This window comes from Lycium ferocissimum, chromosome 7, assembly GCF_029784015.1.
Source record: "Lycium ferocissimum isolate CSIRO_LF1 chromosome 7, AGI_CSIRO_Lferr_CH_V1, whole genome shotgun sequence".
NCBI lineage: Eukaryota > Viridiplantae > Streptophyta > Magnoliopsida > Solanales > Solanaceae > Lycium > Lycium ferocissimum.
Window position 1 is genome coordinate 61308412 of NC_081348.1, and position 26218 is coordinate 61334629.

General features: G+C 37.5%; 2 protein-coding genes across 5 annotated transcripts; one reads left to right on the top strand and one right to left on the bottom strand.

The window, feature by feature from the left end:
• Nucleotides 1–8036: 8036 nt before the first annotated feature.
• On the top strand, nt 8037–11285 carry LOC132065810 (heat shock cognate 70 kDa protein 2-like). The gene is made up of 2 exons (XM_059459357.1): nt 8037–8340; nt 9356–11285. Exons 1-2 carry the CDS (start codon nt 8127–8129, stop codon nt 11089–11091), a joined length of 1950 nt encoding a protein of 649 aa, XP_059315340.1. The 5' UTR covers nt 8037–8126; the 3' UTR covers nt 11092–11285.
• Nucleotides 11286–14861: 3576 nt separating this feature from the next.
• LOC132065811 (uncharacterized) lies at nt 14862–25486 on the bottom strand. Of its 4 annotated transcripts, none has more exons than XM_059459358.1 (3): nt 25346–25486; nt 15851–16037; nt 14862–15398 (listed from the first exon to the last, which is right to left on the bottom strand). In XM_059459358.1, the coding sequence occupies exons 2-3, from the start codon at nt 16019–16021 to the stop codon at nt 15327–15329; spliced, it is 243 nt and encodes an 80-aa protein (XP_059315341.1). In that variant the 5' UTR covers nt 16022–16037; nt 25346–25486; the 3' UTR covers nt 14862–15326. The 4 variants fall into 4 exon arrangements, with proteins under 4 accessions (XP_059315341.1, XP_059315342.1, XP_059315343.1 ...); XM_059459359.1 differs by having other exon boundaries at nt 15851–16033; nt 25346–25483; XM_059459360.1 differs by lacking the exon at nt 25346–25486 and adding an exon at nt 23009–23133 and having other exon boundaries at nt 15851–16033.
• Nucleotides 25487–26218: the final 732 nt, after the last annotated feature.

The window sequence follows — 26218 nt, forward strand, 5'->3', positions numbered from 1 at the left end:
TTCACAATGGTTTCCGGAATTGATCATTTTTTTTCTTCAGGCCAAAGTGATGATTGGGGACCGCCCCTTTCAATCCTAAAGTTGGACCTTTCAGATTAGTCGTATGGCTGATACCTATCCTTCGATGACTTCGACCTGTTTCGACCACCCTTTTTGGTCTATCTGCATTTTTGTTTCGGCTTGCCGAACCTGGTAGAAGCTCAAGTTGATCATCCTCTACTCGAATTTTGGACTCATATATGTTATGGACAACGGTCCATATTACTGCCTCGTACTCTAACAAGTTCTCCTTCAGTTTGAACGAGGCGGTAGAGCTCCAAGGGCTGAGCCCCTTGGTGAAAGCTTAGGCTGCCCATTCATCGGGAACCGAGGGCAAAGCATCTGTTCCTTCTAGAATATTGATACGAACTCTCGGAGCAACTCGTTGTCCTTTAGAGTGATTCTGAATATATCATCCTTCCTGGCTTGGACCTTCCGAGCTCCCACATGAGCCTTTATAAAAGTATTTAAAAACATTTCAAACGAGTTAACAGAATGTTCAGGAAGCATAGAATACCATATCATTGCCCCTTTGGAAAATGTCTCGCTGAACTTCTTTAGCAGTACCGACTCAATTTCATCCTTCTCGAGATCATTTCCTTTTATGACACAACTATAGGAAGCCACGTGCTTCTGTAGATTCGTCGTTCCTTCGTACTTAGGAATGTCCGGCATCTTAAACCTCTTCGGGATCGGCCGGAATTCGCGCTCGAGTATTTCAGGCTTGTAATGACCTTCGTTATGAGAAATGTAGGATCACCTCACCAAATAAAACCTTCCCAAGGGTAGAACAAGCTAATAGAAACTCGGATGTATAAGTCTAAGAAATGAAAATTTGACTTGTTTGGGATTGTTGTTTAATTGTGTTGAGTCCATCGGGGGTGATGTAGGAAATTAGAACTCCATTGAGAATTCTGAGGCCACGGGTGGATTCTTATGATGTTTTTATGTATACGTACATGTCTTATTTGTGTTTGTGAGGCCTCGGATGAAATGTTGGGTGATAGAGGGGAAAACTGGGCAAAAAGTCGAGCTAACTGCCCAAATGGCACCGTTGCGGTGGGGATGGTACAGCTACGACGGCACCGCTATAGCGGTGAATCCCTCGCCACCAACGGTCAAGCTTAATTCGGGTGTCCGCTGTGGCGGGCAATGTCCCGCTATGGCAATGTCGCCATAGCGGAGGTCGGGGTTTCTGTGTTCCCCACAGACTTGCCTGGTATGCCACCTGATCGTGACATTAATTTTAGAATTGATTTAGATCCAGGGACCCGTTCTATCTCTATTCCACCTTATAAGATAGCGCTAGCAGAACTCAGGGAATTGAAAGAGCAGTTGCAAGATCTTTTGAGTAACGGGTTTATTCGCCCGAATGCCTCTCCTTGGGGTGTTCCTGTATTGTTTGTTAAGAAGAGGGATGGGCCTATGCGTATGTGTATTGATTACTGTCAGTTGAATAAGGTAACTGTCCGAAACAAGTATCCCATTTTTCGTATTGATGACTTGTTTAATCAGTTATAGGAAGCTTCTGTGTTATCTAAAATTGACCTAAGGTTAGGGTATCACTAATTGAAGATTCGGGCAGAGGATGTTCCTAAAACACCTTTCCGGACCAGGTATGGACACTATGAGTTCTTGGTTATGTCTTTTGGGCTTACTAATGCCCCAACTGCGTTCATGGATTTGATGAACAGTGTGTTTAAGCCCTTTTTAGACTCTTTCGTAATAGTGTTCGTTGATGATATCCTGATGCACTCTAGAAGTAAGGAAGAGCATGAGAAACTTTTGAGGATTGCTTTTTGGGTATTGCGGGAGAAGGAGTTGTATGCTAAATTCTCCAAGTATGAATTCTGATTGTCTTCTATGTCCTTCTTGGGGCAGGTAATTTCAAAGGAAGGGATTATGGTAGATCCTCAGAAAATTCAGGTATTCAGGGAATGGGCTAGGCCCACATTAGTGACCGAGATTCGTGGTTTCATGGGTCTGGCTAGCTACTATTGTCGATTTGTGAAAGGGTTTGCCTCTATTGCTTCTCATTTAACACGCTTGACTCAGAAAGAGGTACCGTTTCAGTGGTCCGACGAGTGTGAGGAGAGTTTTCAAAAGCTCAAGACTTTGCTGACTACAGCTATTCTAGCACTGCTCGTAGAGGGCAAGGATTTGTTGTTTATTGTGATGCTTCACGTTCTGGTTTGGGTCTTTGTTTTGATGCAAGAAAAGAAGGTGATTACCTATGCTTCTCAGTAGTTAAAAATGCATGAGAAGAACTATCCTACTCATGACTTAGAGTTGACAACGGTGGTGTTTGCGTTGAAAATCTGAAGGTACTACTTGTATAGTGTCCATTGTGAGGTGTACACTGACCATCGCAGTTTGCAGCATGTGTTCACTCAGAGGGATCTGAACTCGAGGCAGCGAAGGTGGATGGAATTCTTTGAAGGACTACGACATCACCATTCTGTATCATCCTGGTAAGGCAAGTGTAGTGGTTGACGCGTTGAGCAGAAAGTCGGCTAGTATGGGAAGTCTGGCTCGTTTGATTTCTCCATAGCGTCCGTTAGCTAGAGATGTTCAGAATCTGGCTAACAGTTTTATGAGGCTGGATATTTCTAACACGGGCAGGGTATTGGCTTGTGTTGAGGCTCGGTCATCATTTCTGGAGCAGAATAAGGCTAAGCAGTTTGAAGATGCTAAGTTGTGCAAAATACGTGACAAGGTGTTACGTGGTGAGGCCAAAGAGGCCGTGATTGACGAAGAGGGGGTGCTGCAGATCAAAGGGCGAGTTTGTGTGCCACGTGTAGGCGATTTGATCAAAACTATTCTGACATAGGCTCATAGTTCGAGGTATTCTATTCATCCTGGCGCGACTAAGATGTATCACGATTTGAGGCAGCACTACTGATGGACAAGGATGAAGTGTGATATAGTGGAGTTTGCTCAGTGTCGAAACTGCCAACAGGTGAAGTATGAACATCAAAAACCTGGGGGTATACTTCAGAGGATGCTGAGTGGAAGTGGGAAAGAATAGCCATGGACTTCATAGTTGGTCTTCCGAAAATGTTAGGGAAGTTTGACTCTATCTGGGTTATTGTTGACAGGTTGACTAAGTCTGCCCACTTTATTCCGGTGAAGATAACTTATGATGCGGAGAAATTGGCTAAAATCTACATTCGTGAGGTGGTTAGGCTTCATGGGGCTCCTATCTCCATTGTGTCCGACAGGGGCACAATGTTCACATCCAGATTTTGGGATTGTTTTCATGAGGAGTTGGGTACAAGGTTGGACCTTAGTATCATTCTACCCACAGATTGACGGGCAATCTGAGCAGACTATTCAGGTTCTTGAAGATATGCTTCATGCTTGTGTGATAGACTTTGATGGGCATTGGGATCAGTTCTTGCCTTTGGCCGAATTTGCATACAATAATAGCTACCACTCAAGTATTGATATGGCTCCGTTTGAGGCGTTGTATGGGAGAAGGTGTAGGTCTCCTATTGGGTGGTTTGATGCATTTGAGGTGAGACATTGGAGTACTGATCTTCTGAGGGAGTCCCTAGAGAAGGTGAAGGTGATTCAAACTAAGCTTCGGGCAGCACAGAGTAGGCAAAAGGAGTATGTAGACCGTAAAGTCCGAGATCTTGAGTTTGGAGAGGGAGAGCAAGTGTTGTTGAAAGTCTCACCCATGAAGGGTGTGATGAGGTTTGGGAAGAAGGGCAAGCTTAGCCCGAGGTACATTGGGCCGTTTGAGATCCTCAAGCATGTGAGGGAGGTGGTGTACAAGTTGGCTTTACCTTCGATTCTATCGGGCGTTCATCCGGTATTTCACGTTTCGATGTTGAAGAGGTACCACGACGATGGTTCGTACATAATCCGTTGGGATTCAATTTTGTTGGATGAGAATTTGACATATGAGGAAGAGCCTGTTGCTAACTTAGATAGGGATGTTCGTAAGTTGAAGTCCAAGGAAATAGCCTCTGTGAAAGTTCAGTGGAAAAATCGTTCGGTGGAGAAAGTTACTTGGAAAACAGAATCTCATATGCGTAGCAAGTATCCTCAGCTTTTCGCCGAGTCAGGTAACTCTTCCTAGATTCCTTATCCTTGTCCGTTCGGGGACGAACAGTGTTTTAATTGGTATCTGGTGTAACAACCCTCCCGGTCGGTATGGGAAATATAGGATCACCTCACCAAATAGAACCTTCCCAAGGGTAGAACGAGCTAATAGAAACTCGGATGTATGAGTCTAAGAATTGAAAATTTGACTTGTTTGCGATTGTTGTTTGATTGTGTTGAGTCCATCGGGCGGTAACATAGGGAATTAGAACTCTGTTGGGAATTCCATGGCCACGGGTGGATTCGTATGATGTTTTTTTGTATACGTGCATGTCTTATTTGTGTTTGTGAGGCCTCAAGTGAAATATTGGGTGATAGAGGGGAAAACTGGGCAAAAAGTCAAGCTTACTGCCCAAATGGCACCGCTGCGACGGGGATGGTACCGCTACGGCGTCAACGTTATAGCAGTGAGTCCCTCGCCGCCAGCGGTCAAGCTTAATTCGGGTGTCCGTTGTGGCGGGCAATGTCCCGCTATGGCGATGTCGCCATAGCGGAGGTCGGGGTTTCTCTAGTCCGCTATAGCGGGCACTTTACTTGCTATAGCGAGCGATGGTTTGACCCATTGCGGCGGTCGACGAAGCGAGAATACCGTGTTTTAAACACTTAATTCTGAATTCTTTATCCATAAAACTCCAACACAGTTGCTTAACCATGGAAACTGCTTGTAAGTGATGTGTTAACCATAAATTGTTGTAAAAATTGATGGTTAGTGGTTACTAAGGCCATTGTTAGGTTGTTTTACACCTAGAAATCACTCATCCGTTTGAATGGGGCTAAAGGGAAGGGTGCCTTGCATTGATTTTGTGACTAGAATAATTGTAACTCATTGAGCGTTCTAATTTCTAGACTTTGAGCGTTTCGAGGCTTTACGCAAAAGGAAAAGCTGTAGCAGAGTGATTCGAGTTGTTCTAGCTCCACGTTTGAGGTAGGTTACGATCTACTTGAGTTAGACTTTGATTAGTTGATTGTATGTGTTATGAATTCTATAGGAGAAAACATGTCTAGTCTTATGCCCCTATTCATGTGTGTTGAATTTACAGTTGATGTTGTTGTGATGAGAAGTTAATATGATCTTCTCGCTGAAATTGTGATATGAAATGATGATTTGAGTATTGCTAATAAGAGGGCAAGAAATAGAGCCTGTTTGGATGGGTTTAAAGAAGCAGCTTATAAGTTGAAACAGCTTATAAGCTACTTTAGCTATGCTAAGCCAAACAGGCCCAATTATTTTTTTGGGCTTATTTTAAGCACAAAATGGCTTATAAGCTGGCCAGTCAAACACTCAAAAAAGCTAAAAATAGCTTATAAGCTGTTTTCAGCAACTTATAAGCCAATCCAAACGGGCTCATACTATTATGTATAGATGTATGAAAAGGCACAAATGTGACCTAGAGTATGGGCTCGTGGTCCGAGGTTCGTTCCGAAAATGAGAGATACATTGATGTGGGCCACGTCCGAGGTTCTTTTCGGAGCGGAGGTTTATGCTCGGGTCCGATGAGTATCCGGAACGAGTGGTGCATGGACACCATAGGTCCCCTGCAGGTCATGACTACTGAGCAATGACATCAGTTAGCATGTGTGTATAGTGAGTATATGGTTGTTGTGGTAGACTTCTTCCCGTTGATTGATTCTTGATATCTTGGGTGACTTGATTCGTGATTATCCTTGGTTGACTTGTTGTGGTTTATTGATTTCAGGTCTGTTGGCTGGCTTGTTTATTGTATCGATTTTATGATATATACATGATAGTAATCTTAATCGGCCTATGATATCTATTGGTACATAGTGTTTGTACTGATACTATCTTGCTGCATTCTTTTGAGTGCAGATTGTGATACAAAGACTGCTACCCGTCCTCATATCTAGCGTTGAGGCCGTTGCTCTTAGATTTAGGGTGAGCTTCCATCCGTGCCAGGCTGCCCGAAGATCTTCTTTTATGATGTCTACTTCTACTCCAGACATTTTGGTTATTTGTTAGGCAAATTTCATTCCTTAGACATGTTTTAGATTAGAGTCCTTGTATGGTGACTTTCGGATTTTGGGGATTTGTAATAGTTAGGACTTTCGCATTTACTTCATCGTTTTATGGCATGACTTATTTTATTATCTTGTGCATGAATTGAGTAATAACAGATTGAATTGGTTAATATAAAAACGGACTTGAATGAATAGATGACTTGTGTGTTGGTTCGCCCACTAGGAGTTAGTGTGGGTGTCAGTCATCGCGGGTTGGGTCATGATAGGCCTTTGAATGTACCGTTTGGAATCCGTCCCTTTTAAGATCGGAGGAGCCCCGGGGATTTTGTCCACTCAATAATTATAGTTTTCCACCTTCTTCTCATTGGTGTCGATCCGTTTGGTCAATACTTCGAGCGTTTTCAGGACCTCGGAAAACCCATTGGAGCCCGATCCGTTGCCATTGTTAGCGACTCGATCTTTCCCGTGGACCGGTTCATCGATTTGGTTGGGTTTCGCCGCACTTGCACCGCTGCTCGTCTTTTGAAGTTGAGTTATAGCTGCCTGTTGTTCCTGCAACATATTAAATATTAAGCGTAAGTTAATTTCTTCTTCCGCATCATCCAATGTCTTTCGTATAAATGCCCGAGATGAAATCACGGGGTTATTGTCGTTGAATTGACAGCATTTGGATCGACGGGGGGAATGCCATTTGGATCAACATGGGGTAAATTGTTGCCTGGTACCCCGTTGTTGTTGTTCTCGTCGTGGTGGCTTGGTTCACCGTTATTGTTCAAGTGAATTGATTGGCTGCTTTTTGACATCTCGAAGTTAACTTGAAATCACAAACTTCAAGAGAACAAGTGGGGTTATAAACAAATTACCACTATTATCCTTAGCCCCACGGTGGGCGCCAAACTGTTTACCCCTAAAAAGGTAATAATTGAATTTGTACGCGGTTTAAAGGATACGTGGTTTAATCAGTCGTTAACGTAATGAAATATGAAATAACAATAAGTTATATGTAATGAACAAAGATAGAAATAGCCTGAATCGTTTATTGCTTGTAACTGAAAACTGGTCCGGTGCAGAGCATTAAAGTTGTGGTGCCCGAGCCAAATCGCTAAAGAACTTGAACTTTATGAAATTTTACAGAGTAAGTGCGTGAGATTAGAATCAGATCCTCGCTAATAAGAGGGTTTACTCCCTATTATAGTACAAAAATTAGAGTTCTAATGCCCCTTAAAATCTAATAATTTGATACTAATTACTACTATTTACAGCGCCTTAACAGCTGGTAGCGTAACGGGCGGCGTAATGGGCGGCGTGAAATCCGACCTGTAATGGATTTCTCGCGTTTGTGCTAACTAGCGTCATCCCGGCTTCTTTGGATTAACAACCCCTCGGACTTTGTTCACCCGAATCACCGAACTCAAACCAACGCCACATCTTGAAGTCAACGTTCCTATCTTACTCCGACCTCTCATCGGAAGGTCGCAACATTTTACACCGTTTTTACCGTATACAACCTTCATAAGACCGTGCCAAGGTCCATCATGTGAATCCCTTGACACGATAAAGTTATACCTTCAACCAAACAGAGATATCCACCTTATTCCGCGTACCAAACGAAGGGCACTTGATGGACCATATTTGAAATGCTAGGGGTATTTTGGGCATCCATTTTGCCGATACTTTTTTCTTGTGTTTTTCATCCTTTTTGTTCGATAGTAGAAACCACAAAATTAAAGTTCACATGAACTTCGTGGCAGCTCGCGTGTGGGAAGTCGGTCTGGGCCCCATTAAGCGAGTGGTTAATTCTTGGTCGAACGACACTTACATAATGACCAAGTCCCCTAAGAAATAGGAAAAAAAAAAAAGAACATTCTAGAACCAATAAGCCCAACCCATTATATACACCACCACTCCTCCCCCAAACCCTAAACACATTCATTCTTTCTTCATTATTCACTCTCTTTATTTTTCATTGTTACAAAACAAAGTTTTTTTTTTTTTAAGTAATGGCCGGTAAAGGTGAAGGACCGGCAATTGGAATAGATTTAGGCACAACATATTCATGTGTAGGTGTATGGCAACATGATCGTGTTGAAATTATTGCTAATGATCAAGGCAATAGAACAACACCTTCTTATGTTGGTTTTACTGATACTGAAAGGTTGATTGGTGATGCTGCTAAGAATCAAGTTGCTATGAACCCCATTAACACCGTGTTTGGTAAGCTTTTTTTTTTTTACATTCAGATCTACTATTTAGATCTTAACTTTTTGTTGCTTATTTCTTTTTTTGAGCTTGTGTTATTGTTTTTACACAACATTATACAATATAGTGTATAAAAGGTGTTAATACACAAATATGAGCTAAATCGGGTAACAAACTCGAAGTATGGGCTACGTGGTGTAAATATTGTCAAAAATGGTCATAGAGCGTAAATATGTAGAATTTTTTTCTGTTGGAAGTAGTAGTGGCAATATATTTATGTCTTAGATTATTTCTATGAACATTGTATTTGGTGAGTTTTATGTTCAGATCTGTTATTAGATCTGTATTTGTCCATGATGCGATTCATATCGATTTGTTTTTATGTGGAATTTTTTTGTCGAAGCTGATTTGGAGTTGATTTACTTTAATGATCCTGAGTGTTAATGTAAAAAATATGTCTTAGATATTGTTTATTTGACCTGCTTTGTTATTGCTTTATTCTGAGCTGACAGCCTCTCTACCTCCCAAGGTAGGGGTAAGTTCTGCGTACGCTCCACCCTTCACTTGATATGTTGTTGTTGTCTTGGATATCATTTGATTTAGGTGACTGTTCTAGAATTATGTTAGATCTGAATTGTTTCAAACTAATTGTTGATGTACGATTTTGAGCCATAGCAAAGTATTAACTAGCATGAATATATATATGTTAATCTACTTGGTTGCTGTGGATGCCTAAGTTACTCGGACTCTGCTAAAATGTCCTCCGGTGCGTGTCGGATCCTTCAAAACTAGTGTATTTTTGGAGGATCCAACACGGGTGCGGCAACACTTTTGAAGAGTCCGAGTAACTTAGGTGGATGCAACCCCATGTCTAAATATTACATCTGCCAATATTTATATGGTAATTTCATGTTCATGTTTGCTAGACATAACCATAGGTAATTCGACCAAATTATGTATTCTTTAATATGGCTATGTGTGGGAATAAACTTTTTATTTAATAGTGCTTACTGGGTTTTCATAATGACAGATGCTAAGCGTCTTATTGGAAGGAGGTTTAGTGATTCCTCTGTACAGAGTGACATCAAATTGTGGCCTTTTAAGGTTATTCCTGGACCTGCTGACAAGCCAATGATTGTCGTCAACTACAAGGGAGAAGAGAAGCAGTTTGCTGCTGAAGAAATATCTTCCATGGTTCTTATAAAGATGAAGGAAATCGCTGAGGCCTTCCTTGGATCAACCGTGAAAAATGCTGTTGTTACTGTACCTGCCTACTTCAATGACTCGCAACGTCAGGCTACAAAGGATGCTGGTGTCATATCTGGCTTAAACGTCATGCGTATTATTAATGAGCCCACAGCTGCTGCCATTGCTTATGGTCTTGACAAAAAAGCCTCCAGTGTTGGTGAGAAGAACGTTCTTATCTTTGATCTTGGTGGTGGTACCTTTGATGTTTCCCTTCTCACTATTGAAGAGGGTATCTTTGAAGTGAAAGCCACAGCAGGAGACACTCACCTTGGTGGTGAAGATTTTGATAACAGAATGGTCAACCACTTTGTTCAAGAATTTAAAAGAAAGAACAAGAAGGACATCACTGGTAACCCGAGAGCTCTTAGAAGATTGAGGACAGCTTGTGAAAGGGCGAAAAGAACTCTTTCCTCCACTGCCCAGACAACAATTGAAATCGATTCCCTATATGAGGGAGTTGACTTCTATACGACCATTACTCGTGCCAGATTTGAGGAGTTGAACATGGATCTTTTCAGGAAGTGTATGGAGCCCGTTGAGAAATGTTTGAGGGATGCCAAGATGGACAAGAGCACTGTACATGATGTTGTTCTTGTTGGTGGATCTACTCGAATTCCCAAGGTTCAACAGCTGTTGCAAGACTTCTTTAACGGGAAGGAGCTTTGCAAGAGCATCAACCCAGATGAAGCTGTTGCCTATGGTGCTGCCGTGCAAGCTGCCATTCTTAGTGGTGAGGGTAACGAGAAAGTACAAGACTTGTTGCTTTTGGATGTCACCCCTCTATCTCTTGGGTTAGAAACTGCTGGAGGCGTGATGACTACCTTGATTCCAAGGAATACCACCATTCCCACCAAGAAAGAGCAGGTGTTCTCTACCTATTCTGACAACCAACCTGGAGTGTTGATTCAGGTTTATGAGGGTGAGAGAGCAAGAACTAGAGACAACAACTTGCTCGGTAAATTCGAGCTCTCTGGCATTCCTCCTGCTCCTAGGGGTGTGCCTCAGATCACCGTCTGCTTTGATATTGATGCCAATGGCATCTTGAACGTCTCAGCTGAAGACAAGACCACTGGACAGAAGAACAAGATCACAATCACCAATGACAAGGGTAGGTTGTCAAAGGAAGAAATTGAAAAGATGGTCCAGGAAGCTGAGAAGTACAAGGCAGAGGATGAGGAACACAAGAAGAAGGTAGAGGCCAAGAATGCACTGGAGAACTACGCCTACAATATGAGGAACACTGTGAAGGATGAGAAGATTGGTTCTAAGCTTAGCCCAGAAGACAAGAAAAAGATTGAGGATGCCATTGATCAGGCAATTTCATGGCTTGATAGCAACCAGCTTGCTGAAGCTGACGAGTTTGAAGATAAGATGAAGGAGCTGGAGAGCTTATGCAATCCCATTATTGCCAAGATGTACCAGGGTGCTGGTGGTGAGGCAGGTGCACCTATGGATGATGATGATGCTCCTCCATCTGGTTCTAGCGGTGCAGGCCCCAAGATTGAGGAGGTCGATTAAGTATGTGAAGTGTGATCGGTGCTAGTTATTTTTAGTATAATACTATTCTATATTGGGTACTTTTTATATTTTTGCGATGTTAGTATATTGGTCTCCTTTACTTATTAAGCTGTTGAATGTTTCATACCTTGATGGCCCTTTAAATTTGGGCCATCGATTTTGCATTGTCAATGGCAATTATCGATATTATTTAACTGCTTTTGGATACAAAGTTATGCTGAGATTTTTGCCTTTACTTCTTTGTTACCCTGATGTGAGAAATATCTTGCGTCTCTAGAACACTTCGAAGGTTCTTCCAGTTTTGGATTACTGTCTTGGATGTGGGATATTTTGGGAGTTAACAGGGGAGAAAGTCTCAATGAACGATACCAGTATTTGAAAAATGCATTTTTCTAGAAAGATATTTGAAACGGAAAAGTTTCAGATGTGCTCTTTTACTATATGAAATTGCACGGAAAAGGTAGTTTCACATATGCTCTTAACGTTATTTTTTGAGTTACTCATGCCCTTGATTTAATGGAAAATCCGATAAAAATATTGGACGACAGATTTGTACAGTTTCGTGTAGTATGGGGGTATATTTGATCGATTGAAATTCTTAAATATTATGGCAAAAAATAAAAATATGATACAAAATATTATTGCATTCCAAAACATAAAAAATATTTGCAATATAATGTATGCATTCACCATTACATTACATCTATATTATACAATTAAAAGATTAAATGTAATTACAACTATCTTTTAAAGATTATTTTCACAAACAAAAGCAACATTTTCCTTTTCAAAAGATTTGTTTTACTAATGATAATATCATTTTTATTTTTCAATTTGTTGATGAATTGGATAGTTTTTTCTAGATATTTTTCGTCTTCTCAATCCCAATATCTACACGATAATGCAAGTAACAACTGTCGCACAAAACATAAATATAAAAAATATTCATTAAAGATCTGTCACAAAAAAAAAAAAAAAAAAATCACAAGTCTAATGTAAGTCATTACAAATCACAAAAAAAATCACATCATTACAGATCTACTAAATTTTTGTTAAATGGCCAGACCACATTGAATTTTATGTAAGATCGTATAAATGCTTAAAGTGTAATGTTCTCTTTATTATTTTTATCAAAGTTTCAGCACTTCGGGAGACATTTTTTCAGGTATCATAAGTCTAATGTAAGTTATCTTTTTTTCCTAGTGATTTTTTTTTTATGGCAAATTTGTAATGATTTTTTTTTTTTTTTATGTTTAGGTTTTGTGCGGCAGTTGTTGCATGCATTATCGTGTAGATACTGAGAGTGGAAAGACGAAAAATATCCAGGTCATCAACAAATTGAAAAATTAAAATGATATCATCATTAGTAAAACAAATCTTTTGAAAAGGGAAAATGGTGCTCTTGTTTGTGAAAACAATCTTTAAAAGATGCTTGTAGTTGCATTTAATCTTTTAGTTGTATAAATTAGATGTAATGTAATGGTGGATGTATGGATTGTAATTGCAAATGTTTTTTATGTTTTGGAATGCAATGATATTTTGTGCCATATTTTTATTTTTTGTCATAATATTTAGGAATTTCAGGGCATCAATTATGCCCTCTTACTACTTGGCGAAATCGCACACCGCCTCTCCAATGTTTTTATCGGGTTTCCGTTAAATCAAAGGCACGAGTAACCCAAAAAGTAATGTTAAGGGCATATGTGAGACCACCTTTTAACGACGGGCATATCCATGCAATTTCGTATAGTAGAAGAGTAGATCCGGACCTTTTCCGTAATTGAAAAGCTAAAAGCTTATTCGGAAATGAAAACATCTGTTACGGTTGCAACCAACACTCAAAAGCTAGTTAAATTTGAATTAAGCCCATATAACTTGAGAATATAGGGGCTAGCCGGTGACTTCCTAAGTGTTATAATTTTATAATTGAGACATAAGGAGGATGCGGTTTCTAAAGACGCTCATTTTCAGTTTCAGATGTCCTATATTGTAAAGTAGAAGTTTACGAAGATAATCGCATAAAAGCATAATGCTAGATAGAGTCAAGTCTTTGAGTTAGCTGATTAATTATTTTGTTCACAACTTCTCGTAAAAATCTTGGAAGCAGTGTAACATCTCTTTTTAATTGAAGACAAGAATAATATTCGAATAAATCAGAACTTATATTAACATCTTGTCAAAAACACTCCTTTGCGGAGATTGTACCCAAGAAACTGATTTCACATAGATCCTCAATTCTAGTGATCTATTAGTTCCATGAGACCCGTGCTAGGTCTGGCCCAAATTCAAGAAATAAAAGTAGATATTATAATTAATGAAATATAATTTATTTTAATAATAATTAAATTTCAAATAAGTATATTTTTAATATCTAAAAGCAAAACTTGCATTTCACTCTTTTAATATTTTAACTTTTGTTTTAATGAAATTATTTATTTCAAATCATATGCGGAGCCAAACTTAAAGTTTATGAGTCTTTGAATCCTAATTTTTAAAGTTATTTAGTTCTAAATTAATAATTTATACATATTTAATGAACTTTTTAGACAATTACAGAATTTGAACCAAACAAGAGATTTTAAAGATAACCCGATCTTGACTAATAACACTGTCATCATTTTCAACATTATATGGCATCATTTAATAATTTTTAAAACTATCTGAAACTTATTTCATTAAAGTAAAAATCTTTTAAACACATATGAGCTCATTAAAGTATAAATATAAAGTAAAAGAAATGCCTACGTATAAATAAAAGAATTCTAATGAATTCTCAAATTTCACCTACATGTAAAAATCTATAATAAGCAACAAATGAAAAAGGAGAAAACGAGAGAGCAACAATAAGCAAGAATCTAGCGAAGATATGACTATTTTTTAAGTTAATAGATAAGATCAATAGATGAAAGTAAAAGGGAAAATAAAGTGTAGCGGATGAAGTTATTCCTCCCCTAACCACAGGTCTTGGATTCGAGCCTGGGTATGACAAATTCCTTTGTAGGGAGCGCGTCTTCTGAATAGGTCCTACGTAGTGCGAATTTAGATTAATCGGACTTCAATACGAATACCGGGCACTGGGTTGGAAGTTCAACAGCTTTCGAAAAGTTGACCTTAAGTACAAAAAATAAATTTGACTTTAAAAAATAAAATTAAGACCTAAAAGTAATTAATTGAAAATTTTGACATTTTATTAGAAACTTTTGTGAGAACTACAAAAGCCCCTTATAGGACATAAAATTAATTAATTAAAAAGTTTGACACTTTATTGGATACTTTTGTGAGGACTACAAAAAGTCCTTTGGTTGTCTCTTGTATATAGTAATAATGGTAATACATGATAGGAAAACATCAGTATGACTATATAACGCAAAGAGTCCTCAACGGGCTGCAATATCTTTTCAGAAGTGATGTGAGTTGTAACTTGTTTATGCATCTCAAAGCCTTAGCACTACATGAAAAGCAGCTCAATATGTTTTTCACTTAAGAATGAAGCTTGGGTGCAACGCCAAAAATTATCGCTGTGACCAAAAAGGTTTATAGCTTCAAGCTTGCAAACGACCTCTTACGGAAAAGTAAAGTAACATTGTGCATAATCAATGCAGTGCTGTTCAGCCATTCCCTGGGACCCACAACAAGTAGCTCCAAGCTTTTTCCACTCATAAAATTCCCTTCATGCCTGGTCCAACCAGTAGATTAAAACATCCCACAAGCCTTAATCATCACACAATTTCGAGCTGCAACCACCACACCTGTTTTTACAAATACAACATGATCAAAACAATAGCTGACACATCTTCTCAATCAAACAAGCTCTTTTCTACGAACCCATGTTTTTGCCCTTTTTAAAAAGCAAACAGAAACGTAAGCTATTGACTTATAGAGCTGCTAACAAACACATGTTCTTGCCCTTTTAAAGGGCAAACAGAAACGTAAGCTATCGACTTATAGAGCTGCTAACGAACACATGTTTTTGCCCTTTTAAAAGGTAAACAGAAACGTAAGCTATCGACTTTATAGAGCTGCTATCGAAAACTCATCAAAACATAGCTCCTGAAATAGACAAAAAAGTAGTGTTCCTCAACTCCTTTTCAACTCTGAATTATTCATCAAAAATTACAGAAGATTTCAGGAAAATGATGTTCATCGAGAAATTGGAAAAACCATCTCAGTAACTAACTTCAAAATACGCCCAACAGTCACCATTTGCTGGTTTGAGTAATGCAGATGTAACGAAATTACTTCCTTCCCCTGCTCAGCCTCTGAAGGTGATAATTGATGCTACCCCAAGGCTTTCTGTTTTTGCCACTCTGCAGAATAATTATCACCATTAACCTTAATGGGAAGGCAGAGTTAATTGGACTTTATGGCATGCTAATCAATTTTGTTGTATATAACAATATAGAAGATATATAGAAGCTTTTGCTAAGAACCATACACCAAAAAAAAAATTCACTTTTTTTTTGAAATTTTGGAGTTGGAGTTGGAGTTGTGTTTGGCCATAGTTTTTGAAATTGTATTTTTTGTTGAAATGTAGTTGTTTTGGTTGTGAAAAAAGTGAAATTTTTTTAAAAATAATTTTTTCTTGTTTTTGAAATTTCGGAATACAACTTCAAGTTGTATTTGGAATTTTTATGGCCAAATGCTGATTCCGGAAAAAAGTGAAAAAAAATTCCCCAGAATAAAGCGCATGGCCAAACGGGCTCTAAATAAAAGGAAAAGCAATATTCACTATTCAACTAAAGAACGGGCATCCAATTACCTGAGCTTCCATGCAGGTACTGAGAAGTGACTTTTGTCTGCCACATTTCTCGTCCTTGTTGTGATTTAAAGTCAAACAATTAAGAAATGTGACCATTTCCTTTGCGCACGGTTTTTGGAGACTTCCGAAGTTCCTTGGGTTAATATATAAGGTGCCAGCTTTGCGGCCCATACTTCCCCAATTCTAACTAAACATAAAAAGGATGGTGTCAGACATGGCAGCTTTAGAGGAAAATGTATCAGCAGTTATATCAATACCAGAAAAATCAACAGGCAGAAAACTCATATTATAACATTACAATGTCCATGGTTTGACACAAAAGAAGGATGAACAACAATCTTGATGGAACAGGGAAGAAGCATTTCAGTCTTGTTTTGCCATCTATATAATTCTCAACTATAAAAGCACCGCATCCAGTGGCAAGCAAATAGACAAAATAAAAGGAGATACGACAGTTATAGCTATCACATACATACATACTAGACAGAGCAACTAAAAATTACTAATAGAATACAGGTAAGGTTGCACCACCAGCTGCTCTCTCAGCCTAGTCTTTTCACTCATGGTAACACATTGAAATAATAATCTCTTTTCTATAAGAAGCATATTCAAACTTCAAGCTGGCAGCAATTTGAGGGGTGAAACTTAAAAGTTGATTGTTTCTAGAAATAGGCACATAGATACTTAAGTACCATGATTTCCTACTCTGCAAAGTTGGAAGTAAAGCCTTTACTCAAGTACTTTCCGCGACAGTCTAATCAAACAAAGAGATTTGGAAGAAAAGCAACATTTTGCTTTCATTTGACACAGATTTGAAAAATTATGCTTTGACCCTCGGTAACCTGATAGGTTCAGCAATTAGCTACTACTATAGAACTTTGGGACCACAACCAATGCAACTACTCTCCCTCTTTCCCATGGATGCTTGACCTACCTATAGTTTCTATTGTTTAGCGTAATTCTAATGAGGGTAAGTATGATTTAGTGGATCTATGCTTCACCGCAGGATTTTTACCAATGAACAGAAAGGTATCCAATGAACAGAATGTTGAGGGAGGGTGACCGTTACTTTTCCAGGGGATAGATTAGTTTGACAAGAGTGATATTAGATTGGTCAGCTGCTTCTCATGAATTGTTCACCGTGAAATAATGCTTATTTTCAGAAGTAAATTTCATGGTTTGATTACAATACAACTCTCAAGGCTATAATAAGGCTTTTCTCACAGAAAAAGATATTGGGAGCCCATACTCATTCTCCCCAGTTGGTCATGAAAGATTTTAGTGCCTAAAGTTTTAAATCCAAAAATTTGTCTCAAAAGCTCAACTCGCTGCCTTTTGATCAAAAGAGACTTTGAACTCTCTGAGCATGAGTGATTTTTATACATTAAACACATCCAATGACGATAAATTCTTTTTTGATCCACAACAGCATGTAAACTAATAGTCAACAACTCAAAAGTCTAAGATTATGTTTAGGCCAAAGAGTAATCAAATAAGAGGCCTCTCGTGTCCTTCATTTGCTTAGGGGTGAAACCAGCTGTCTCCGGAATTATATATCATCAAAGAAGGAAAGGAAATAGACCTGTTGAACATTTAACCAACTAACTAGATCCAAGGTAAGAACTAAAATCAACAACGTCAACCTATTAAAGTAGACTTGGAAATAATAGGTAATCTATATATATAATAAAGCTAGACATAGACAAGGTGATGTGGCACCTCTCTATGGCTAGCATTCATATTTATCTTTTTTCTCCTTTTTTTACCATTTTTTCTTAACAAAATCTACTAATTAATTGAATTAATACAAACCTCATAAAGTAAGTGGTGAAGTAAAAATGGTCGGCCCACATAAACTTTGCAATAAAGCACATTAACTCTCTTATTCAACCCATTTAGAAGCAATACGTTTGTCATACATTGAATCTGTTTTCAGTAAAAGTCTAAGACCATTTTTTTATAATATTTATATCTAATTATATTTGTAACTGTTTTCATCCTCTTCCTCCATGATTAGTTATCAAGTTGTGTGGAAACATGGATAGTGTGTGAAACGTAAAACATGAAGAGGTCCTCAACACATTTATAACCCTCTTAATTCTCACCAAAAAGGCTAAATTACTCTAGCTTTTCCCTATAAATTTATACACACAATATGAATTCATGATAAAACTCAAGAGATCTATCTGCCCATGAGCTCGAAAATTTTAGGAGGCAGAGAGCCACCAGAAAGGTGGAGATAGCCAATTAGAGGTCGCGCACCAGCAACTTTAGGGGGTGTTCTGAAGTTAACGTCTTTTCTGTTACTGAAAATCGCTAAAAGCATGTAAATGAAGTACAGAAAAATCCCAAAAATAAGCGCGTACTAGCAGGTACTGGCAAGAGGGAAATGCATTGCGTGAAAGAATGTCTAATTAGATGGACAAATTACTTAGAAAAGGAGATGGAACAATGGTTGTGCTCTTTGGTAGTGCATCTAATAAAAAACTTAAAAGTACAGAAAGTATATATAATCGGCAATGTATTTTTTTTTCTGTCCTCTTCCCCTTACCTATCAGCAATAGTTGTTTAAAATTTTGTATGAGATAGGTAGGTTGTATTCATTTGCTTTACTTTCTTTTAGTTTTCATTGCTTTTGCATTTTTGTTGGTTAATTTTGATAAATTTTCCGATGCTACTTGCAAGTTTCCAAAAATGTGGGGCAAACATCATATTAGCTCTCATTTGTTCTTCTTATATAGTATGACTCTTTTACTTGAATAAATACTTTGATGCACGATATTAGTTTTGTGGTTTTCGATAGAATTTGTTTATCTTTGTGTATTTTTTTATTTTATTTGTTTTAAATTTATTTTAAGTCTAAAAGCCTCTTGATACAATTACTCCAACTTTTTTCCGATCGACAAGGTAACAATCACATTAAATCGTTAATGACTTGTAGAAGTTAATTTATTATTGTCTATTTTCTATTGCTTTTTAAGAATACGAAAGCTTTTGCGAGTTTTATATTCAATTCTCCTTCCCATTTTGTTTGATAGTTTGTGTGTGACTGTGTGTGTGAGGCGAGATTCGTATAAAAACCTTTGTCAGAGGGTCTTACAATTAGTTTCCTTCTAGAAGTTTTCAATTTTTTACTTTTTAGTTCTATAATAATTTTGTCATCTATATTGATTAAATTTATGAAAAAAAAGATAAGTTTGTGTGCCGCGCTATGCGCGGGCAAGTTAACTAGTCTACCTATTCCTATAAAGTAAGCTAGAACAGGTAACAATGGACCAGAATAAGAAAATCAAAAACCTCCTCCAACATTCATGAGTAAATTAAGACTACCATAGTATTTGGATATTTTTTCCTGCTGGGATCCTAGGCAATCAACAATTACCTAACCGGTGCTTCTACGTTACATTTGTGAAAGAGTTGGATTGGGCTGACAATTCCGAAAAGGTTCAAATAACTTAAGGGAAAGTTGAATCCTTTGACTCCATGTTTGAATTGTGTGGGTCTATAGAAATTACAGCATCAACAGAAGATGGATGATACAGCTAAAAGCTAAAGAATTGTGAGTGCAACACCCATGTTTCCCCTGTTCCTATTTAGGAAAATCACATCCCTCAAGTACAACTGAGACCACACATCATAATCAACGAACTACATTTACCCATTTGAGGTACTAGTTTAAAGTTTTCCGGTGCAAACCTTTGTTAAGAATCTACAACCATGTACCAAATATTTTTTGATCCCTAACCTTGTCAACCCAATTTTTTTCCTCCATCAGCAACTAACAAGGAAAGCTTGATTTATGGTTTTACCATTAGAATTGACTTCAAGTACCAGGAGAAACCATCACTCTGAGAAATCACTTTTTCTAGCTCACAATTGATATAAATTTCAACAAATTACAGAATTGATTTCAATGGAAACCTCCATGGTTTCCTTACAAAACATTCATGTGGAACTAAAGGTTTTCATAGCCGAAAAATCACTATGTGTTGCAAGTTGTAAAATGGATAGACAAAAGAAGCAGGATATCCAATGTGTAGTATTAGCATGTTGGCACCCAAGGATATGGCGCAACAGTCAATGAAGCGGGTGAAAACCATGGAGGATCAGGATTCATATCCAACAAGAACAAAAAAAGCTAGGTGTTTTTCCCATCTGCCTAAGTCTTCGTTGATAGCGACTCAGTACATGTGCTGGTCGGAGGTAACATTGAAAAGTCAAAGTGTGGGCAAGCTTGCCCAGTCACTAACTTTATTAAAACAAAACAAAAAAAAATAGTAGCAGCATGTCTACTAGAGCAACAACCTAAAGCATTTTTTATAGTTTTCACAACTGGCATACAAACTAATGATTCAGCTGAAGTTATCCCACTCCCACTTCTTCTTCTTCCATATATATCTTATAATCAGTTCACTAAATTATTTCTGGAGAAACTTTTCATTTCAGAAACTAGTTATATAATCAAACAAGATCTAATACTAATGTAGTATAGAGTGCAGCCTTCAAGAACTAAAGGGCATCTAGGAGGCATGATAATGTGACGGGTCATCACATTTTACTCAAGTACTTTCTGCGACAGTTTAATCAAACAAAGAAATTTGGAAGAAAGGCAACATATGCTTTCATTTGACAACAGATTTGGTAATATGCTTTGAACCTTCATGGTAATACGCTTTGAACCTTGGTAATCTGATAGCTTCTGCAATTAGCTACTACTAAAGAACTTTAGGACCATAACCAATGCAACTACTCTCCCTATCCCATGGATGCTTGACCTACCTATAGTTTCGATTGTTTAGTGCAATTCTAATGAGGGTAAGTATGCTTTAGTGGATCTATGCTTCACCGCATCTCCACATGTTGAGGAAGGGTAACTGTTACTTTCTGGGGGGTAGAGATTTCCAAGTCAATTTAGTCTGACAAGAGTGCTATAGACTGGTCAGTTGCTTCTCATGGATAGAGATTTCCAAGTCAATTTAGTTTGAAAAGAGTGATATATACTGGTCAGTTGCTTCCCATGGATAGTTCACAGCAAAATTATGCTTATTCTTGGAAATAAATTTCACGCATTGATTACAATATAACCCTCAAGGCAATAATAAGAGCTTTTCTCATGGTAAAAGATATTGAGAGCCCATACTCTCTCTCCCAAGATGATCATGAAAGATTTTACTCTCTAAGTTTCAAATCCAAAAGATTTGTTTCAAAAGCTCAACTCGCTGCCTTTTGATCAAAAGAGACTTTGAACTCTTCGAGCCTGAGTGATTTTTATACATGTCAGAATATCTCAACATCCAATGACGATAAATTCTCTTTCAATCCATGACGGCATGTAAACTAATAGTCAGCAACTCACAGGTCTAAAATTATGTTTAGGGCAAAGAGTAATCAAACTAAGAGGCCCCCATCTCCTCCACTTGCTTAGGGGTGAAACCAACTTTGCTTCCAGAACAACATATAATCAAAGAAGGAAAAGACGTAGACTTGTCGAACATTTACCCAACTAATTAGATCCAAGGTAAGAAGTAAATCAACTATGTCAACCTATTAAAGTACATTGGCAAAATAAAAGGTAACCTCCCTATTCCAATCAAGTAAGGTAGAACAGGAGACAACTGACCAGAATAAGAAAATCAAGAACCTCCACATACATTTGCAAGTAAAGTAAGGCACACTACCATAGTATTTCGATATTTTTTCCTGCTGGAATTCCGTGCAACCAACACTCAACCACAACAATAACTACCTAACCGTTGCCCGCAACATTACATTTGTGAAAGAGAGTTGGATTGAGTTGACAATTCAGATAAGGGAAAGTTGAATCTTCGACTCCATGTTTGAATTCTGCAAGTCTCTAAGAATTACAACATCAAGAGAAGATGGATGATACAGCTAAAAGCTAAAGAACTGTGAGTGCAACACCCAGGTTTCCCCTATTCCTGTGATCTTATGTTTAACTTATTGCCTATTTACAGAACTCACATCTTCCTCAAACAACTCAGAAACCGCACATCATAATGAAAGAACTACATTTACCCATTTGAACTACTAATTTGAAACTTCGCAGTGCAAACCTTTGTTAAGATTTACGAATCTACAACCAGTTATCAGGTACTTTTTTTGACCCCTAATCCTGTCATCCCCAAATTTGTCCCTCCATCAAAGAAATGACAAGGAAAGCTTGATTATCGTTTTACCATTAGAGTTGGCTTTATGTATCACTTATCAAAAAGAAATTGGCTTCAAGTATCAGGAGAATCCACCATTTTGATAAAGCACTATGTGTTACAAGTTGTAACATGGGTAGACAAAAGAGGCAGGATATTCAATTTGTAGTATTCAAAAGAGGCAGGATATTCAATTTGTAGTATTAGCATGTTCGCACCCAAAGATGCGACCTAATAGTCAATGAAGCGGGTAAAAACCATGGAGACCAAGATTCAAATCCAACAGTGAGAAAAAACACTACTTATATTTCCGATCTGCATAACTCTTCACCGACAGAGTTATCCGGTATATATGTTGGTTGGAGGTAACAAATACCTAATCGAATAGTCAAAGTCCAGGCAAGCATGCCATTACACCACCCGTTATTAAAACGAAAAATAAGTAGCAACATGTCCAATAGAGCAACAACCTAAATCATTTTCGATAGTTCTTACGACTAGCCTACAAACTAATGATTCAGCTGAAGTTATAATTTATCTTTTATAACCAGTTCACTACATAATTTCCGGGCACATTTTTCGTATCAGAAACTAGTTACATAATCAAACAAGATCTAATAGACTCCTAGATGTAGTACATAGTGCACTCTTCAAGAACTAATAATTGCTACTTACAAAAGAATATAATAATATTTCTAGTAAGAAGTTACTTTATATTAGAGAAACTAATTATAAAATTCTCAAATTTTAATATTAAGTAGGAATGTGACTATGAATTTATGAATATTTCCTAAGTGATTCAAGACACATAATACAAAGATAAAGTTGCCATTTTTTTTGTGTGGCCCTGATCGCTATTTCATTTGAAGAGCAGTTTTCGAGAAGTGATCTGAATTCTGAAATACTCAAACTCATACTATACAAATGGAAAGAAAAATAAACAAGAGATCAGTATAAAATATAAAAATAACAAATTAGAGAGTTTTCTTACAAGTGGAATTCGCCGGAGAAAGAGATACGGAAATGGAGAGCCTAGAAACTTCGCCGTCAATTTGACCAAAGAAGAATTAACTAGCGTAACACATTGGGCCCAAATCTAATTGACTTGGGTCATTTGCACTTTTGGCCCTAGTTTGTGCAACCGCGTCATTTGCACTTTTGTCCATATGTTGTGCTGCTCTTTAATTGCTGCCCTTCAAAATCAAACTTATGCCTACTGGGGCATAAGTTACGCATCATAATATCCACAAGTTATGCCAGCACTCGTAAAGAATTTATGCCCCTATAGCCGACCCCAACTTATTTGAGACTAAGGCGTAGTTGTAGTTGTTGTTGTTGTTGTAGTATAGTTTCTATTGTTTAGCGGATTTCTGATGTGGTTAATTATGCTTTAGTGGATGTATCCCTTAGTCGCAATGCTTCCCACCAATTAACAGAAAGGTATCCAATATCTTCGAACGCTGAGGGAGGATGAATGTTGCTTTCAAGGGCATAGAGATTCCCAAGTCAATTTAGTTTGACAAGTGTTATATAGACTGGTCAGTTGCTTCCCATGGACTGTTCACAGCAAATTTATACTTACTCTCCGAAGTAAATTTCATACTTTGGTTACAACATAACCTTCAAGTCGATAATTAAGAGCTTTTCTCATGGTAAAAGATATAGGAAGCCCCTATTCTTTCTCCCGAGTCGGTGATGAAAGAGTTTAGTGCCTTAAGTATCAAACCCAAAAATTTGTTTCCTTAGCTCAACTCACTGCCTTTTGATCAAAAGAGACTTTGAACTCTCCAAGCATGAGTGATTTTTACACATTAAACGCATCCAATGACGATAAATTCTTTTTGATGTAAACTAAGAGTCAACAACTCAGAAGTTTAAGATTATATTTAGGGCAAAGAGTAATCAAAATAAGAGACCTCTCATGTCCACCATTTGCATAAGGGTGAAACCAACTCTATATCTCATCAAAGAAGGAAAATAAATAGAACTGTTGAACATTTAACCAACTAACTAGATCCAAAGTAAGAAGTAAAATCAACAATTTGTTTGAAACTGGTAATGTTGAGAAGTAAAATCAACACTGTCAACCTATTAAAGTAGATTGGGAAATAATTGTTAATCTTCGTATTCCTATCAAGTAAGGTAGAACAGGTGACAACTGACCAGAATAAGCAAATCAAGAACCTCCTCCTACATTAGCGAGTAAAGTAAGGCAGACTAACATAGTATTTCAATAGTATTTTTTTTTCCCTGGAGATAATAGGCAATCAACAATCAACCACGACATAACTACCTAACCGGTACTCGCAATTCAGAAAAAGGTTCAAATAACTTTGAGTGAAAGTTGAATATTTTGACTCCATGTCTGAATAGTGAGTCTCTAAAAATTACAACATCAAAAGAAGATGGATGATAAAGCTAAAAGCTAAAGAACTGTGAGTGCAACAACCAGGTTTCCCCTATTCCTGTCTTCTTATGTTTAACTTATTGCCTATTTACAGAAGTCACATCCCTCAAAGTTCCTCAAACAAGTCAGAAACCACACATCATAATGAAAGAACTACATTTACCCATTTGAAGTACTAATTTGAAACTTCGCAGTGCAAACCTTTGTTAAGATTTAAGCATCTACAACCAGGTATCCGGTACTTTTTTTGACCCCTAATCCTGTCATCCCCCATCAAAGAAATGACAAGGAAAGCTTGATTTATCGTTTTACCATTAGAGTTGGCTTTACGTATCAGGAGAATCCACCATTTTGAGAAAGCACTACGTGTTGCAAGTTGTAACATGGGTAGACAAAAGAAGCAGGATATTCAATGTGTAGTATTAGCATGTAAATACCCAATGCAAATACTGGACACCCAAAAATGCGACCTAACAATCAATGAAGCGGGTAAAAACCATGGATATATTTCCGATCTGCGTAACTCTTCGCCGACAGAGTTACCCGGTATATATGCTGGCTGGAGGTAATAAATACCCAATTGAATGGTCAAAGTGCAAGCTTGCCCAGACAGACACCATGGTTATTAAAACAAAAAATAAGTCGCAGCAGCATGTCCAGTACAACCTTAAGCATTTTTGATAGTTTTCACAACTTGCATACAAACTAATGATTCAGCTAAAGTTATCCCATATATATATATATCTTATATAACCAGTTCACTACATCACTTCCTGAAAAAATTTTCATTTCAGAAACTAGTTATAAAATCAAACAAGATCTAATAGACTCCTAGATGTACTACATAGTGCACTATTCAAGAACTAATAATTGCTACTTATAAACGAATTGAATAATCTTTCTCGGAAAAAAGTTACTTACAAGTGGAATTCGCCGGAGAAATTGAGAGCCTAGAAACTTCGCCCTTGAGGGAAGAATACGTCAATTTGAGCACTAGCGAAAAACATATTGGGCCCAAATCTATTTGTACAATTAGTCCATACAGTTGTTTTATTAATGGGTCATTTACACTTTTGGTCCTATTTTGTGCTGCTCCTTAATTTTTCCCTGCAAGTGGGTTGGTATTTAATTTTTGAGCCTTCAAATTTGAACTGACGTTGGCATAATGTGTGGATATTATAATGTGTAATTTATATCCCCGTAGATATAAGTTTGATTTTGAAGGTCAAAAATTGAAAATCAGCCCATTTGAAGGACAAAAATTAAAGATCGGTCCATTTGAAGGACAAATCGTGCAATTACTTCGGTTCTAATCAAATCCACCAGATAATTTTAGCCGGGTCATTTGCACTTTTTCCCTATTTTTGTCTTTGTCTTTAATTTTTTCCCTTCAAAATCAAACTTATGCCTATAGGGGCAAAAAAGTTTAACATAATATCATGATTATGCGTGATTTCTTAAAGAATTTTTGCCATATGCATAAATTCTATTTCGAAGGATAAAAATTAAAGACCGGCCCATTTCAAGGTAAAAGGCCAAACCCTGCAATTACTTCAAAACCCTAAATCTATTTTTTGGGTTAACACTTAAGGTGAATGACCTATATATATATAACAATGGGATATATTTACAAAATATGACGATACTTTTCAGTTTACAAAATATACCAATAGATTTCTTACAAAATATATACGAAAATTTTCATTCAAGGCTTAAAAATTTCGCTCAAAATTTTGTGTATGAAAATGTGTATATCCTACTCAAAGCTTAAAATTTTCGCTTAGAATTTTGTGT

Excerpts from the sequence above, each read along its gene's own strand:
- LOC132065810 (XM_059459357.1), top strand. The coding sequence starts at position 8,127 with ATGGCCGGTAAAGGTGAAGGACCGGCAATTGGAATAGATTTAGGCACA. Across the intron at positions 8,341-9,355 it reads CCCCATTAACACCGTGTTTG|ATGCTAAGCGTCTTATTGGA; the intron begins GTAAGCTTTTTT and ends TCATAATGACAG.
- LOC132065811 (XM_059459358.1), bottom strand. The coding sequence starts at position 16,021 with ATGGGCCGCAAAGCTGGCACCTTATATATTAACCCAAGGAACTTCGGA. Across the intron at positions 15,399-15,850 it reads GTACCTGCATGGAAGCTCAG|AGTGGCAAAAACAGAAAGCC; the intron begins GTAATTGGATGC and ends ATTATTCTGCAG.